At 41.0% G+C, this 17,493-nt stretch overlaps 1 protein-coding gene across 4 annotated transcripts in view; it reads left to right on the plus strand.

Annotated features, from left to right (window-relative positions):
- Nucleotides 1–17,493, plus strand: part of PXYLP1 (2-phosphoxylose phosphatase 1) — a 115,131-nt gene that overhangs the window by 73,375 nt on the left and 24,263 nt on the right. For all 4 annotated transcript variants that reach the window (XM_054206549.1, XM_054206553.1, XM_054206550.1 and 1 more), the window contains one exon: nt 187–318. In XM_054206549.1, coding sequence (XP_054062524.1) covers nt 240–318 — 79 coding nt within the window. In that variant the 5' untranslated portion in view covers nt 187–239. The remainder of the gene's footprint in view (nt 1–186; nt 319–17,493) is intronic.

The raw sequence follows: 17,493 nt of genomic DNA on the forward strand, positions 1-17,493 counted from the left end.
AAATATAGTTAATCTCATAAGTAGGCTGAAGAAAACTTGTCGATACTGTTGTTGCCAATTTGAATTGCCTCATGTGCTTGCCTTTAAGAAATAACTTGACACTGTCAAAAGGATATTTGCATTTTCTTTGCTATAGCTGATGCTTCCACATCTGAAAGATATTTGCCAATGTTTTCTTGTTTGCAGGAACTATTGATATATGAAGATGAAACCATGAAGAGAAAGCAGAACGAATAATAATGCTTTTCCGAAACCGTTTTCTGTTCTTGCTGGCTTTGGCAGCCTTATTAGCCTTTCTGAGCCTCAGTCTACAATTCTGTAAGTGCCCTTTCCTTTTGTTTTCTATATATAGTGGTCTATAGGTGTGTTTAAAAGTGGCCATGCTTGCATGTTATTTAAAGCATTCTTTCTGTATTTAAATATTTGCGTGTTTTGTTTTTGTTTTTTAAATAGGAAAATAAATGTAAGATTAAAAATAGTTTTGTGTGCTGTATAGGAATCTATACTATCTAGAGACTTTTCAAATCAGGTTATGTCAGGGAAAAGAAATCTTAATTTCGTAGTGCAATTAAGTAATTGAATGATTGAATTCTTCCATGAAAGCAGGCAGAACATGCCTGAGTAAAAACCGCTGCAATTCCTATTTTACATTCCATCAGACCAGATGGGATTGAGAAAACTACCTGAGGGGGTTGTGTGTTGGAACTTCTCTTTATTTGTACCCTCACATTAGGAAACTTTAAACAGTTGAATTGGCTCATCATAAGCGGCTGGTTTGTTTAAGAAAAGATAACTTAAGTTGTGCTTCAGATCAATTAATCATGGGTCATTCCGGAGGGCCATGTTTACTGATGACTGAGCAGGTAGGTGGTGCTGGATGCAGGTTAGTGAATGTTGACAAATGAGCATTGTGCCAGATGACAGCTCATCACCTGGTTCATCAAGGATAACATTTGCTAGGTAAAGTGATGTTGTGTGTAAGTCTGATATGTACTAATGCAGGCTGATGTAAATACTTGCTGTTAGAAGGCAACGAAAAACGTATATCTGTAGTATAGGATAACATTCTTCGTCTTGTCTTGCATCATGTTTTAATGTTAGAGTGCAGGCCTTCTGGTCTATGCTTTTTTTGCGTAGTGTAAAAAAAACCCCACAAAACCAAACAAACAACCACAAAAAAACCCCAAAACCTATACAGAGGATTGCTTTAGATTTAGCATGTGTCTTTTGCATATGATGGACAACTTAAAAAAAAAAAAAAAACAAAAACAAAAAACGAAAGGAAAACAAAAAACAATAAAGGTGGTGGGGAAGAAATGTTGTCGGTTTATTTTATTATTTTTTGTGTTTAAACTCATCTGCATGTAATACAGGGACCTGTGGCTCCAAATTGATTTTTCAGCCTTCTGTGGGTATGTGCCAGTGGGTCTGATGGCAGCTTGGTTTGCCCATTAGGCTCTTTATGGCTCTGCCCTTGACTTTATATGGCTAGTTGGGAATTGTGTATAGGGTGAAGGTCCCTTAGAGGAACTTCAGCTGAAATATGAAACTGAATTGTTAACAAAAGTGAGCTTTTTTTGGAGATGAGGAGGTAGGCATATAGGAGAGTGAATCATCAAAAGAGGAAGTTATTTTCCACTTAATTAGAAGATAACATTCATGCAAGAGGAATTCCAGGAGATAAAGATGTTTGAGGGGTGCTTTAAAAAGCACTTAAGCTACAGCAAGCAGCCGTCACAAAACTTGGTGCCAATACCAAAATACATATAGCAAATTTGACATAATGAGATCTGCAATACAGGCTAGCAGGAACCAAGTAGTTCATGACACACAGGTAGCCTGATATTTTAATTTCTATGTGCTTCAGCTTGTAGAGACACTAGTGCAAACTCAGACCAAAGACCATCTCCAACGCAAAGGCAAAAGTCTCTTCTTCTGTCACCATGTAAGACTATCATGGAAATTCTCCCACCTAAGAAATTTCAGAACGTCCTTCGGAGAACATCTGTCAGCCCCTCTGATACTGCACAACACGCAGCACTTTACTGTCATAGAGCACTGAAGGACAGAAAATCGAAGTGTCCAGCTCCATGGGACATAGACACTACATACTTAGGAGATCCGTATTTACTATTTGTTTCCTATTGCTGTGTTGAAGGTCTGCCCTTGCACTGAATCTGTTCTTCTTAACACATGACATAGTTCAGAGGCACACATCCCTCGCGATTTGATTCTCGCTGTTGCACAAAGTAGTAGTAATATAGTCTTGTTCCATGTATAAAGCTTTTTTCTGAAAACAGTATGCTGCTTTTCTTTTTCTTCAGACTTTAAAATTTGGTTTACAAATTTTGATCACTTCTGAGCTGCCTGCAGAAAAGTTTTGGTTATACTGCTTTATAATTTGTGTCAGATTATGGAATGAAAATGAGAGTTTATACATTTAGACTTAGGAAAATGCCCAAGCCACTGATTTATATTTTGTTGTTCAGTATTTGGGGTTTTTCGGGTTTTTTTTGTTTGTTTGTTTGAGGCGATTTATATCCTGAAGCATTTGGAGTGGAAATGGATGTTTTATGCTGCTGTGAGATTGATTCTCTGTTAGCAAGCAGTGCACAGCTTTGTAGAGGAGGGCTGGTCATTTTAAAACACACTACTTATTTTCTAAGCAGTGAATGTTGAAAATGTCTCTTCCTTTCTGTGCTAAATTTGTTTAGAAAAGTTAAACAGTAGTATGAAATGCATGATTATATAAATGGTACATATCTTCCTTTTTTAAACTTCTGCAGAGCATCATTCCTGTAAATGCTTGATATTTTATCCCCTCATGTCCACACGTGGTACTGCGGCTATTTGAAGCCGGACTTGTGAGTTGTAGCTGACTCTGAAGCGAAGGGAGTACTGAAGGCCAAGTTCAGCTGGTTTTCCATAGGTTCTGACTCAATATTACATCCAGCCCACACTGGCTGACAAGATTACAGTCTGTCCTGTGCTTGACCTGTGAGGGTTCAGGAATCGCTTGCAGCAGTTTGCAGCCCAGTCAAGCAGAAATCAATGCTGCCTTACTTTAATAGACTGTGCTGTGAAGGGTCTGGAACTGCTTTATGAGCAGCAATCTCTGCAGCCACGATGAAGTGGAGGTGATGGGTGTCGTAAGTGTCAGCAGTCCTAATATAAGTCCCTCCTGCCTTGTAAGACAAAGTTCCAAGGCAATTGTTTCAGAGCTAATAGTTGTCACATCTTAGGTTTAGACACAAGCAGAGAAACACTGGGGAAAACAACCGGTATTGGACCTCAGATTCTTCGGTATTGGTAGGCTGGGGATGGACCCAGGATCGATAGAAAACTTTCTGTCCTGTTTTGATGGTCCCTTTCTCTTGAGGAAACATATAAGCAGATGGCACTTTGCCAAACGACTGGAGAAAGGACTTTTAAACTCTAATAGTCATTCTTCCAGGTGAAGTAGTAGCTGTGGATCCCCTAAGATACCTTTCTTCCTGCTCCCAGAGTCCTCTGTCACGTAGGTTTTGGGCAATGGGGGAACTGGACCAGTTCTGCTCGTTATGGCCTTGTGCAGGAGCAAAAGGCACCGGGGACTGAGTGAGTGCGGTCTTTCTGTATGCTGCTTCCCGCTGCAGCAGCTGCCAGGCCTGTCTGCCTGCGCTGCCAGCCAGCTCCCTGGGCATTTCACTTGGAGCAGTACCGTAAGGGAGCTTTCTTCAAGAAGTCCTACTGTTTTCAAGCTATGGGTGTTTATTTGCATAAATAATGCCTCAGGTTTTGTTTCTGAACGTATCTGGTGGGTGATGGGAGAACGAGGTTTGAGACATGTTTGAAAAATTACTAGAATATTCCAAAACCTATTCATACTTTGCTAGGGTGGTTTACTCTTCCTAGTAGGCACATAGAAGGCTTTTAAAAAGAAGTTTATACTTGATGAAAAAGTGCAAGTCTTAATGGTTCTAGGCATCTTTTATATAATTGTGTGGCCTGGACTTTGAAGCAAAAGACTGGGAGCCAGATGTGTTCTCAAATTCTGAAATAATTGCTGTTAACAAATTGTCCAGTGTGAAACCTGAACCAGATCAATCATAGAGGGAAACCCTCTTCAATGGCAAACGTCTCCAAATTTTGTATGTTTTTAATTTTTAAATAGTATAGAAAACTGACAGTATTAAAAGCTAAAACTCTGAAAATATTCCACTACTGACTGGAAGCATGCTATGTCATCTCTGGTGAATAATTATAGCAATGAGAGTTTTTGTTTGGGAAATCCATTGGATAGGGTGACTGGTGGACTTCCAAACCAAATGTGACTGGCAACTCAAAGTTTTATTGGGAATTGTCATTCTTTCCCTCTTGTTTTATGTTTGGGACCAGATCTTTGGAAAAGAGTGGAGAAGTATTTTCCTTATAGTATTTATACTCCACACATGTTTTTATTTTCCCCCTCTTTGTCTGTTTATGTAAATGGTCACGGTTTTAAAACAATTTAAAACTTTAGTACTAGAGACAAAAGGAGAACTGTTTTTGATAGACTTTTCAGTTAGACTGTTCTAAAATGGAATTATGTTGTTTTTCTCTTAAAAGACTTCATGTTTTGCTTTGTCAGAAAAACTGCAGAATGGAAAAATGACCTGGGCTAGATTGTAGAATGTATTTTTGTCTCTGTAAATATTATCTGTAATGCTGTTGACTAAAACTGGGCGGTTTACTTCTGTACAAACAGAGTGAATGCCAGTTGGGACACTTTCTTCTTTTTTGCCAGAGGAAAAGGTGCAGTGGTTGGGGTCTTCCTTCCTACTCTGTATGAAATGCTTACAGCCGTTCAAAGGGCTTGTAAATGCAGTGGTTGGGGGAGTTTCTGTAGTACGGAGGTGGAGGATGGCGGTGCAGCTAGATTCAAGTGTGTTGTAAGGGATGTGTCAGAATCCGGCTGTGGTCCTGCAGCCTCACACTGAGGGGAAAAGGCGTAATTTGGGGCCCTGTCAACGTTAATTACGCTGGTTAGCCCATAGGTCAGCTCAAGAAGAGGAGATTGCAGGTTGGCCTGAAGAGCTGCTTTCTTTTTCCCCCCCTTAAGATTGGTGTAATACACGAGAACCCAATTAATGGGCAAGCACAGACCTTCCAGTATATCAGAACATCTGGGACTGACTGTGGAAACCTGAAAGTGGGTCTCCTCAGGATGGCTCAACTATTTATCTTTGAAACTACCTTGACTAAACCAAATTGAAAGGAAATGTAAAAGTTAACTGTTAAGATGCCATGTGTAATGTCTGTAAAGTTTACTTGACAATGACTGTGGATTTTTATTTTGGTTAATTGAATGCGTGTAAGTAATTCTTTTTTTCAACAAAGTAAATATTTTTTTCCTTTTTTTTATTTTTGTTTCTGTTTACTGAAAGCCTAACGCAAGAAACAGTCAACAGAAGAGGACCAAAACTATAGTGGGAAAACAGTGCTCTCTACTAGTTGTTTAACCCTGTGGCGAGTATAAATTGCAGGCTTTCCTTTTGAGCCTGTCTGTTCCGGACAGTTGCAGAATGAGGAAGTCCCTGACTCTCAGGCAATCCTGCACATGGATCTTCTCTTCTGGTTTGAAGTTTGTTTCCTTAAATATTGTGATATTTCGGTCAGTGCCTCAGGCTTGTCTTTTGATAAAAAGAATTTTGGTATCTGCCACTGCTTTTTAGGATGTTGGCTGCTACCCTGGCAGGGTACTGGTTCCTGTGTAAAGTGTGGGTAGTGTTGTTTTTTATTATTTTCTTTTAAATACTTTCTCTGCCTTGATGGCTCAGGCTTGCGTGTTGGTGTTTCACCATGTCTGGAGATGACATTTTGCTTTTCCAGTAATAATTTCCCTCTAGTTTCTGTCTGTACTAGAGGTTTTGGTTTTACAGATGAGTCATAAGAAATGGAAATCAGGATTCTCCACAAGGAAAGTAGTACAGTTTTATTTTATTGGCTCGAGTGCTGTGGGCTGCTCTTATTTTATGAGGATGGTGAGAACACCATATGCAACCCCGCCAGGATGTTGCCTGTAGGAGGCGAGTGCTGCGTTGCTGCACAGCCCCTTGTGGAACCTTGTTTGTTTTAATAGTCCCAGCCCCTCTGGTCTCATTGCTGCTGTTTGCGTCCCTGCTTGGTGGCTCAATACAGCTGTACGAGAGCAACACCGAAGCCTTTGGGGCTTAGCTCAGTATCCTTGCCACTGCTCGCTTCAGCTCCTTGCTCCAGACAAGCCGCGGTGCAGTGGGTGCTCCGATGGTCTGGGACTTTGGCCCTGCCAAATGCTCAGCAGGGACTTGCCGGTGGGAATAGAGGTGGAAGCTGAGGGGGTGCCGCATCCTTCTTCAGCCTTTCCATTTGCAAAGCAGGATGTGCTTCTTCATCTTGCAAAGCTGTGGCTGTGGCACAGCAGAGCTGCCACCGTCCCCCTGTCTCCACTCCGAACCAGAATGGGGGTGTGAGCTGCCTCCGCAGCCCCTTGCCCTGAGGCTGCCAGTGGGATGCTCAGAGGAGCTGGGATATGCAAAGTCTATGGAAAACATGGGGGAGCTGGCTTCTTCCAGAATTTAATTTCTCAAGGAGAAGGGGGGGAAAAAAACCCAAGGTGTTCAGTAAAAAGGTAATATAAGCTCCTGGCTGTTTCTGGACAGAGTACATATCCTTACTCTAGGGTGAATTCATAGAATCCTAGCATCATAGAATGGTTCGGGTTGGAAAGGACCTTAAAGATCATGTAGTTCCAACCACCCTGCCACGGGCAGGGACACCTCCCACTAGACCAGGCTGCTCAAAGCCCCAACCAACATGGCCTTGAACACTTCCAGGGATGGAATTCCTTACCGTCTCTTACTGTTCCTAACCAACAAATGGTACCTACTCATGTTTCATATTTTAGGAATATAATTTCTTCAGTGGAAGAAAAAAAACCAATTAGAGTATTGCATTTTGCTGATTTATACAACTAACTATATTTAAAAAGCCACAACTTCAGAATTCTTGATGCAAAGAACTTGGTTTTGTCAAGTGTTACCAGCATGCAAAATTAAAAGGAGACCAGATATCTCCCTCCCTGAATTTTGCCTTCAAGCTTATAAGCATGACAGATTTTCCACTAATGAGAAGTCTCTCTGGGTTTTTTTGAAAGCACTAATTTAATCTGAATTTAAGATTAAAGGGAAAAACAACCCACAAATAATATATCCAAGGCTGTGTACGTTTTAGTAGTGAATGAAGAAAGCTAACTATAAATATACATATTTTTGTCAAAGATGCTTTTTATGTTGTAACTGGAGATTTAAATAACCTTTTGTTGATTCTTGAAAGTGGTGGTATAATGTACCAGTCCAGAAATTAACCCTTGAAGGGGGAGGAGACGTGATGAGTAGTTGAGAATGATACTATGGGACAGTCTTATTTTCTCCCACAAAAATAGAGCAATCATTTTTAAATACCTGTTTTAAATATAGGTCAGATTAAGTTGCTTCAGACACTGTTTGACCAGCGGAAGTTACTTGGCAGGCTACAGAACTTCATAAATCTTCTTTAAATATATTTAAATCTTCTTTAAATATAAATTATGGATTCATCCATGATGGCTAGTTGAACTATATTTAAGCAGAGATTAATATGAGCTGTTAAAACATATGGTTGAAGGATACTGTAATTAAAGCCTAAGACTTTGCAAAAACTAGCAGCAAGTCATTAGTTAGGCTTCTGCAAATCCTTACTATAGTGTTAGGTTTAATTCTAGAGGGAAGGAAACAAGCCTGGAAAATAATGAGCATTTTCTCAAAATCCAACTCGAATCTTGGTCCTAATACTTGCAAGAAATTTTGAAATCTATGCTTCGGTCTTTTAATAATTATAATGATACACATTGCAATTATTTTAAACATGTGAAAGGGTAGGGACAGTCCCATAGGTATGTACCTGTCCTTAACTGTTTGAGTTTTGAGTGGATAGTAAAGGGCAAAGGAAAATGAATATTCTCAGTAGGAGACAAAATGTTATGGTTACAGTAATTCATATTTCTGCCAGTTGATCTTAATTCCCTCTCTGTATATATTTAACCTGGGAGTGAACTCTGTTTCGTTGCTAACAGTTAAGTTATCTTTGGGGGAATACCTGTGTTGTAGTTAAATCCTTCCTGCTTCCTGCATAAAACATAATTTTAAGTTATTTAAACAAATGTGACCTACATTTCTTTCAAGGACGTGGGTAGCACCTTTGCCTTTCTACATACCATGGAGTCATCCTCCCCCTCTACTCTGCCTTGGTGAGGCCACACCTGGAGTACTGTGTCCAGTTCTGGGCTCCCCAGTTCAAGAGGGACAGGGAACTGCTGGAGAGGGTGCAGCAAAGGGCTACCAAGATGATTAGGGGACTGGAACACCTCTCTTATGAAGAAAGGCTGAGGGATTTGGATCTCTTCAGTCTGGAAAAAAGACGGCTGAGGGGTGACCTTATCAGTACTTCTAAATACTTAAAGGGTGGGTGTCAGGAGGATGGGGCCAGGCTCTTTTCAGTGGTGCCCAGGGACAGGACAAGAGGTAATGGGCACAAACTTGAGCATAGGAAGTTCCATCTCAACATGAGGAGGAACGTCTTTCCTTTGAGGGTGGCAGAGCACAGGCTGCCCAGAGAGGTGGTGGAGTCTCCATCTCTGGAGACATTCCAAACCCGCCTGGACGCGTTCCTGTGCAACCTGCTCTGGGTGACCCTGCTCTGGCAGGCGGCTGGACTAGGTGATCTCCAGAGGTCCCTTCCAACCCTATGATTCTATGATTCTCTGATTCTGTGAGTCCTGCTATGTCGAGATATTTGGGTTTATCACCGGAATGGGGCTCTAACAGTAAATGAGGGTAAAATATGAAATGAGGAAGGATATAAGTTTTGTTCATTGTGATTGTGGGAGAGAGACCTGTAGGTTTGTTCTGTGAAGATACGAGTTAGGCCTTTGCTTCTCCTAAAACACTCTTCAGATAAGGGCCCTCCTCTTGTATCTTGTTCTTGTGGAGGTCCAAATGGTGGAATTTTCTCTAGACCAAGAGGCTCCCTGAGGAGTGGGTGTATTCCTTAGTGACCTGGACTACTCGGGTTTTTTGCAAATCAATGATGTGCCAATGTAACTGCTAGAAGCTCTACTGCAGTTGAACTGTTATAACCCTGTGCATTGCTAGTTTCCTTGCATGAAAGTCTGAGGAAGTCTTCGTGACTTTTGGGGGAGCTAATAAAAGATGATTGTGCAGTGTTTTCTTCTGGTGACTCACAATTTTTTGTAGTGTTTTTCTACCTCTTCAGATACTGCAGTCATTTGACAGTCCTGTGAGCTTGTTTATGTTGTATTAGTCTATTATGAATTCAGTAGCAGTGTTTTTGGAACCATTGCTTGGGTCTGTCTGGCGTTGCAGTTGCAGACGATTTGAGATACACTACCTGGAATAAGTAGCTCAGATTTCCTGTAGAGTTTGAGGAAATTGGCCCCAATTTTTTTTAAATTTTTTTTTTTAAATGGAGTGTACCTCTTGTTCCTGTACCACTTTTTCTTTCTTCTTTTTTGCCTTCTATGAGCCAGTAGTTGCTTGCCTTTTTATGTCAGTTGAATCTCTTCTCAGAAAAGGGCAGTTTGTACTTTAACGTGTATTAACTTGGTGATGGCCAGTTTCAGTTAAGACATGGGACAATGCAGAAATTTGCACTTTATTTTCCTTTTAAGAGTTGCTTAGTCATAATCAAGCTTTAGTCTGTCTACTATTATTCTAAGTTGTAAATGGTTTTATCCAACATGTGTAGCTTTTAAACCATTTATAGTTGACTGGACGATGCCTTGAGCAACCCAATGTGAGTTGGGTTTGCTTTGAGTGCTGGGTTGGAGCAGATGACCTGCAGAGGTCCCTTCCAACCTAAAGGTTTAGTTTATTCTGTAGCAGTAGATCAGATGAATTACTTATTTATTTATTAGCAAATTCTTTTTTGTTGTTTAAAATTTCAGGATTGTTACCCTCATCAACTCAACCAATGCTCGTTAATCCAGTTCTCTGCTATTCCGTTTTCCTGGCTCTCTAATGCTGAGTGAGGCTGCCTTGCAGAGAACTACAGGTGTGTTTGGATTGGCATGTCTGTCTTTTAAAGCCAAAAAAAAAATTATTCCTAGGATTTTTCCATAGGTTAGTTGTATACTGACCTGCACTGTGTTTTAACACCTGTAACATTGTTTTTAAATTCTGATACTTACCTTATTTTGTTTATAGAAATAGTAAAGAGAGTTTTGTTCCTGATGTGCAGCTGTTACATTCATTATAAATGTTTAATATGGTTTGGTGATTCAGGGTTGGTTCAAGCAGGTGAAGTCTGCACAACATAAGCCCTCAGTTCTCACAAGAGAACGGCCCCTCTGCGCGGTGTTTGCGTTCTAGCTTGTGCTTGGGATTTTCAGGATAACAGATTTCGGTGGATCCAGTCCCCGCAGCCGCCACTGCCAGGGCTGTCTGCGAGATGTGCTTTGGGCGGCCTTGGTCTTTGCTCACCTGTGGGGGAGCTGGCGAAGGCAGAGATTGCTGGAGTCTGTTTCTGCCGCTCTCTTCTGCCCTCCCTGCTGCGCCTTCCTCTTCTGGCTGGCTGGGCGGTGGGAAGTCATTCTCATCCCTGAAGGTTTTCTCTTTCCAATGTGCAGTTTCTCAGCTGCCCGTCCCCGTGCTATCAGCCGCCTTCGTTTGGACCTTTGTTTTTTCCATGCTTCATTACAGAGATGACGGGATCAAAACATAACCTTAAGCTGAGGAGGGAAAGACAGCCTTATCACCCTGCTTCATTTAGGGCAAGCCCTTTGTTTATCTTTTGCTGACCACTCAGATGTTAGACCAGTTTTTTGAGAATTTGCAATTGATTCACACTGTATTAGCTTTATCCCTCTTACTTTTATCAGAGCTTTTAGGACAATTAATTGCATATGGATTTGTCATACATTAGTTGTTTGCTGGCCTTTGTTTGAGATTTGTGTTCTGCTTCTTCATCAGAGGAATGTTCTGACACAAATCTCCCTCCTCTCCTTGCTCAGAGTGCAGGCACAGACTCTTAACTGGAGACTACCAGGAAAACTATCTTAATGTCGGTGAATATAGTGCAGTCATGCTCCCCCTGTTTACAGGCCATGTCTTCAGGAAAACATGGATGAGCACTTAAACTTTAGATTTGATGATAGGTTTGTTTTTCTGAACTCTGCTTTGTGCCTGCCTTAATCCCCACTATGCTGCTGCAAATTGAGTTGGAAACGGTTGGTTTTATGGATGCGCTAGTTCTCCTCTATGTATCTGTTTCAGATATGCTTAATATTCTTCAGATAGTTGTTGCTCAAGTTTCTCCTTAGTCCTCTTAATTTTCCTCTTGCAATTTATCTTCTAGGCAGTTATGTTCTTTTATCTGTACTTTTGCTGGGCTTTCATTCCTGAAACGATACAGTGATTTACACAATCCAACAATCCAAAGCGTCTCATAGTTTGACTGTGAAGATTTTGGAAAAATTTGTTATGTGTTCTTCGGCATGTGTATCTTCTGTGATTAATAAGGTTTCTTAAGTTGTACTGATTTTGAAGATTTTAATGCCTGCAGGCAGTTTTTTTATTGCTTTTTAAAAAATAAGAGTAATCTCTGTTCCCAAAGTTACTTCCCTTTTAAGTTTTCAAAGCTCGCTTACTGAGAGAAAAGCAGTGTTTGCACATACTAAATGGCATTGTGGTTTATTTGTTAATGAGGTAGGGTCTAAATAGTTTGTATTTAAAAGATGGAGGCTTTTGTGGACTTGCTGCAAGTGAAGTCTTGGAAAGTGAAAGTGATCTCCCTTTATGATTTTTGTGAGATAGTTGGATTAAAAGAGATGGAAAGCCTAGGTACAGGGTGTACATTACAGGCTTCCTTCCCCAACACAAAAATCTGTCAGGCTCTACTGTATTAAATATGTTGTTTTGGGGTTTGCTGCTAGCAAATCCATGGCAGCTTTGTGTGCCCTGGTGTTGACAAGGACAAACAAGTGAGCCGGCTTGGCTTGGGTAGGCAGTGGCATATGGTGTTGCGATCACTTCCCTGAGCAGGTCAGTTCCCGGATGGAAAACAGTTGGGATTAGATGTGAAACAGAAAGGTGCTAATTTAATGCAGTAGTTAAAATATTGATTTGAATTTGTAAGGCTTTTTATCTTGCAAGGGCAAGGGTGTAGGGAAGTGCCAGATGTCTGTGGATTGTGTTTGACTGAGGACATTAACATATTAAACAGTCTGCTCCTGTGCCTTTGCAGAGGCTATGGCTGGACTGTAGACCTGGTGGGTTTTCCTGCCTTTTGGGTGCGAGCCCTTTGAGAGAAAGGGAGATTACTGTATGTGACCCAGGTGCGCAGACACAGAGATGCTGCTGAGAAGTGCAGAAAGCAGCTCTGTTGAGAGGTGACAGAAAGATGCTCTTAGCGGTGAGCAGATGTACAGAATTTGTCGCGGCCCAGAAAGCCGCTGACTTGGTGTTCTGAAACCATGGGATCAACGCTTGTAAAGATGTAGGCAGAGCAAAGGTATGCTTTTAAGCCCTTTTATTTTTTGGGGGTTTTACTTATGTATTTTGTGAGTTTCTATTTCAGTAGCTGGATGTTCTAGTACATGACCTAATAAAAGCTGACTTGAGTTTCAAAAGCCATTCTGAGTCTAAGGAGCCCGAAGGAAAAGAGGCAACGACATGCACTTGAAACTCTAGATGCTCCTATCATCTGGTCTTTTAAAGGGAGGAAAAAACCAGTTTATCTAGGATGACAGAAGACAATTGTGCACACTTCCTCTTCATATCCATTTGAGGAGCGAGAGCTTAGTAGCAAATGTTAGTGAATTCCTTAAAGAATAAGCACATGAAACACGCGTGTTTCAGCAGCAGAGAGCCCTTGTCAAAGATGCAAAGTGTTAGCGACAGATTGCTGGATAACAGAAGAGGAGCAACTGTTGAACTATCTTGAACTGTACTGTGTGGAGCATATTTTTGTATCATTCTCAGCTGCTGTAAATGAAAAGATCACTGAAGCCAGAGGATTTGCAGCCCATGTTCTTGAGAAAATACTTTTTGCTGTGTTTTTTTTCTGCTATGTAGAACACTTAGTGTAGTTGGCCTCTGTGTTTGTGTTCACATGTGAAATCTGCCAAGTGTCTTTTCTGCAGTCATGATATAATCACTGCTGCACAGCTTCCCCACTCCAGTATTTGTGAGATCCAAAAAATATACAGGACAAAAGAAAAAAAAAAAAAGGTAACCACCCACAGGCAAATTATGGCAGTGGCATTCAGTATATTGTGTCCTGCAGCTACCTTTTCATGTTGACCTTTATTTTGAGACAATACTATGGAAATGGGAAGAGTTGCCAACGGTTTCTGAAAACAGCTGATAAAAGCTGTTTTGAAAATCTGTTCTAGGACAATTCAGCTGGATTAGTTCATTTACCAGTTGCTGAGTTCTGTAGACAGAAGCAGGACAGAGCTTTAAAATCTTACGGTAGCGCTCATGAATCTTGTTAGGTAAGTAATAATGGCTGGATCTACCGTGTTTATAAAAAACATGCTTTCAGGCCATAAAAAACCCTACTTAGTCTTTGTATATTTAAGTCTTGTTTGGTAGCCTTCAGGACACTGATTTGATATAGTCGAAGTCATCTCCCAGCCTGATGAGACATGGCAGCTACGCAGATGCATCGATAGGAATGGCTTTCTTTATAGCTTCGTGGTGAAGCGTATGTAACACTTTTCATTTGTGAATCCTAATGAGCCTGTGGTAGGCAAGGGACCAACATAACTGCTTCATCCTAAGCAGTGGTGGGCCTTTTTTTGCATCTTGTCACTAAATAACCCAGAGCATGAGCGATGTCTAACTTGAGTAATGTGTTTATAGAGCAGGAAATCTGTCTGCTTGTCTAGATACGTCTAGTAAGAGCCTCCCCCTGTTCCCTTCAAATCGACTGAAGAGCCAAGCAGTGAGGTAATTGGCAGGGGGCTGGTAAGGAAAAGCTTTATTAGGCATATATATTTAACTTAAAGGAGTGCATTTAGTTGATGGGAAATATAAATCTTTTCCATGGTAAACAATGTAGAGTTTCACTGTGGTAGGAAAATAGAATAAAATGCAGAGAGTAATTTTTCACTTTGGGAGGAGAAGTGGAAAACGACTGTCCTCTAGAACTTGAAAAGGCTCGGATTTGCAGTCAGCATTGCTGTGTTATTGCTGTCAAGCTGAAAATCCTGGAAGCTATTTAAGCAGTGCCATATGCCCTTCTGAATTGTCAACTGAAAAACAACTTGGGGGGGAACGCCTCGAACTATAAAGCTCTTTTCAGAGCCATGTCTGGACTCAATAAATGCAAGCACCCATTGTATAATTTAATTTGTCTGATTAAATTCTCTCAAAAACATAACACTACAAGGCCTGCCATGTTGTGTTTTGGTACAAAAAAGATTTTTCTTAACGTATTTATTTTCCTTGTGTAAGTCAGATTGGGACCCTGTAAAAAAATCATCAAAGCACACAGCTTAAAGCAGCTGGAAATAAGAGATTTGTTCTCAGAAAGCCTGGTGTGACTTGTTTAAAGCTGGTAGAGCTACCACGCGTGGTGGGCATGTGTAGCTGTTCTACTCATTTTCGAACATGTACACACAGACAGGGCAATCTGGCCTTTTCCCCTGCGTCTGATAAGAAATAAGGCCCTGGGTCAGTACCTGGGAACTGTGGCTCCGTGGGCAGAAGACTACTTTTGGTAATTGTCCTGAGATGAGGAAAATCTTTAAAGTTCCCAACTTGCAATCCAGCAAATAGGCAGACAAGTAGGCCTTGACCCACTCCTGGAAAGGTGTAGGGGATTTTGCTATTTCTGACCAAGCCTGTGAAAAACAGCTAAAAAACGCATCCAGTTTGCAGTAGTTCTTAATTGTCCGCATGGAAATTTGCACCTCCAGTGGAGAACTTTAGAGATCCGAAAACCAAGAAGGCTGAAAACTCAGCTAGCATTAGACTGAAGAATTAGCTTTTGATTGCATTTCTTGCAATAAAATTACGTCAATATTGATTAGTAAAGTTAAGATGCATGGAACAAGTTGCAGTTACAATCATATTATGATTGTTCTGGGGAGAAAGAAGGGAACATGATGTGAAAGCTCATACTGGGGCATATCTATAGACCTCCATTTTGTTCAACTAAAATTTTGGTTTATCTTGTATTTAAGCTTGTGCATGGGAGGAGACCATTGTGAAGTTCTTAAGTTTTTTCCCTTGTAGCCTAATAGAAATGAGGTTTTCTTATAAACACACACATTAATAAAACAAACCCTTTAGAGCCCACACTCATTCCCCCTCAGTCAGATCTGACTTCCACTAGATTAACTGAGGTACATTCGCAACCTCCTGAGTTTCCTTTTTCTGTCAGTAAACCTGTGTTATACAGGATGCTTCTGAAAACTTATTTTTCCTACACTTTAAACAGAGAAACAACATTTTTATTTACTTAAATAGTTAAAAGTGGCTCAGACTTCTAGGGGGAAAGTTGCCCTGCAGTACAGAAAAGTTATTGCAAAAAAAAATAAAAAAAATCAAAGCTTAAGTAACTAGAAAAAAAAAGAAGGAAAATAGAAAACTTTAGGTAGCATTTCTTTAAATTTCGTATTTCCAGTAGATATGTCCGTCTCAGCTTCGTACAGGTGATTTTCCTCGGGTTACAAATAATATCAGAGAGAATGTAGCAGGCAAACCAAAGAGAGCGGGGTTTTTTATTTTCACTGTGAGCTGAAATACAGGGAGTTGCTATAGCTGTTGGTCTTGTTAGTTGTATTGTCTGCTGCAATTTTTCCTCTAATGAGGTCTTTGACAGTGTTCAAAAGATAGCTGAACTGCCTCTACTTTAAAGTATTTATTGACAGCACATGTGGCTTGGACCGACGTTTTGTAGTGGTCAACTTGATGATAATTTGACGCGACAGTTGAGTATCGTTAGCACAGTAATAACGAATGCGCTCGCTCCAGTGGGTGATGCAGAATCGGGCGAGCTGCTGTCTGGGTTCTGCCATTCCCGGGTGCGAGCGGTGCTGCTTTAGTGAGACTCTGCCCAAGTTGGGACTGGGATTGACTGCTGCTGGTGTCTCGGGTAATTAAAATAAGAAGCAAGGCTTCAGGTGAAGTTTTGGGCAACAGTCATTACCTGTGTACCTTAATTTGAATGACACTGCTCCTCTTATAGACAAAATGTTATACCGGTGTATGAGGACTGTAAAACCTGTGTCACGCAGCATGTGTGACAGTGGGCTGAGCGTCCCCGCTGGGGGCTGCGCGTTTGCTGAAGGCAATGCTGATGTTCTCCCTTCTGCCATGAAAAAACAATATCCATCTATCCTAAATCTTAATTCAAATATCCCATGGGTATTTTTCCAGTTGGAGGAGAGCGGGTCCTCACATTGCCTGCCCTGCTCCCATCCCCACCACATCTGGGGTTGAAGGCTGACAGGCTGAGCTCTCCGGGTGGAGGGAGGGCAGGGGGGGAACTGGTGCTTCAGGCTGTGTGGTGGCTGGGCCTGCAAGAGTGAAAGAAAAGGGGAGTCCACTTCTTGTCTCTAGTAAATCACAAGTAATTTGGGAAGGAAATGGGACTGTAACTTCTGTGTTGTCACTTTGGAACAGAAGATGTAGTTTAAGGACAATGAGGAAATACAAACGTAGCACTAAAGATCAGAATTTTGAAAGCAGCACTTTTCTAATATTGACCCAGGTAATGCAGAAGTTTACCCTTCAGGGATCAAAATGGACTCCCCCCAACTTTGTGAATTTGATCAATTCCTCTTGGCAGGTCAATTTTTGTATGTAAGAATTCAAAATATGATGTTCTGTTCCACAAGTCTGCTGCAGCATTTCTCATTTTCTTCAAAACTAATTGATATTTTTGCTGTAGGAAGGGAGATGTTTATGTTTACTTGATGGGATCAATAGAACTATTCTAGTGGGCTTTAACTTCTGCTGTCAAAATATGCTGTCATGAAGGCTACTGTAGAAATCTGGGGTTCTGCAGTATGAGCCGCATGTATTCAAGGCTGCCATCGCAAGCATTTTTGTGCTTTTGATTAGAAGCACTGGCTTGAAAAGAATGTTTATTCAATGATATCTGCTACCTTATAACTACTTTTCCTGAATATTTTTTTATAAGTCTGTCGTAGAACATGAAGCATAGGGTGCTGGCAATGGGATTGTGCTGTAAGTCAACAGACTCCTTGAAAATTCTCTAAATTAGTCTGATCTCTCTTACAGAAGGAAGAACAGCAGCAGCAACCCAGAAACTGAATGTATGTCAAATAGGTTATGTGTCTGGGCACGTCTTGGTCTGGAACTCGCCGCTAGTGCTGAATGTTTGCAAATTCTTGGAACCTCTGAGGAAGGGATCTGAGTCTCTCTTCACTGTTTGCTCCCATTTGACTGCTCAGTGAATACCGTG

The sequence above is a fragment of the Rissa tridactyla genome, chromosome 6, assembly GCF_028500815.1.
Source record: "Rissa tridactyla isolate bRisTri1 chromosome 6, bRisTri1.patW.cur.20221130, whole genome shotgun sequence".
NCBI lineage: Eukaryota > Metazoa > Chordata > Aves > Charadriiformes > Laridae > Rissa > Rissa tridactyla.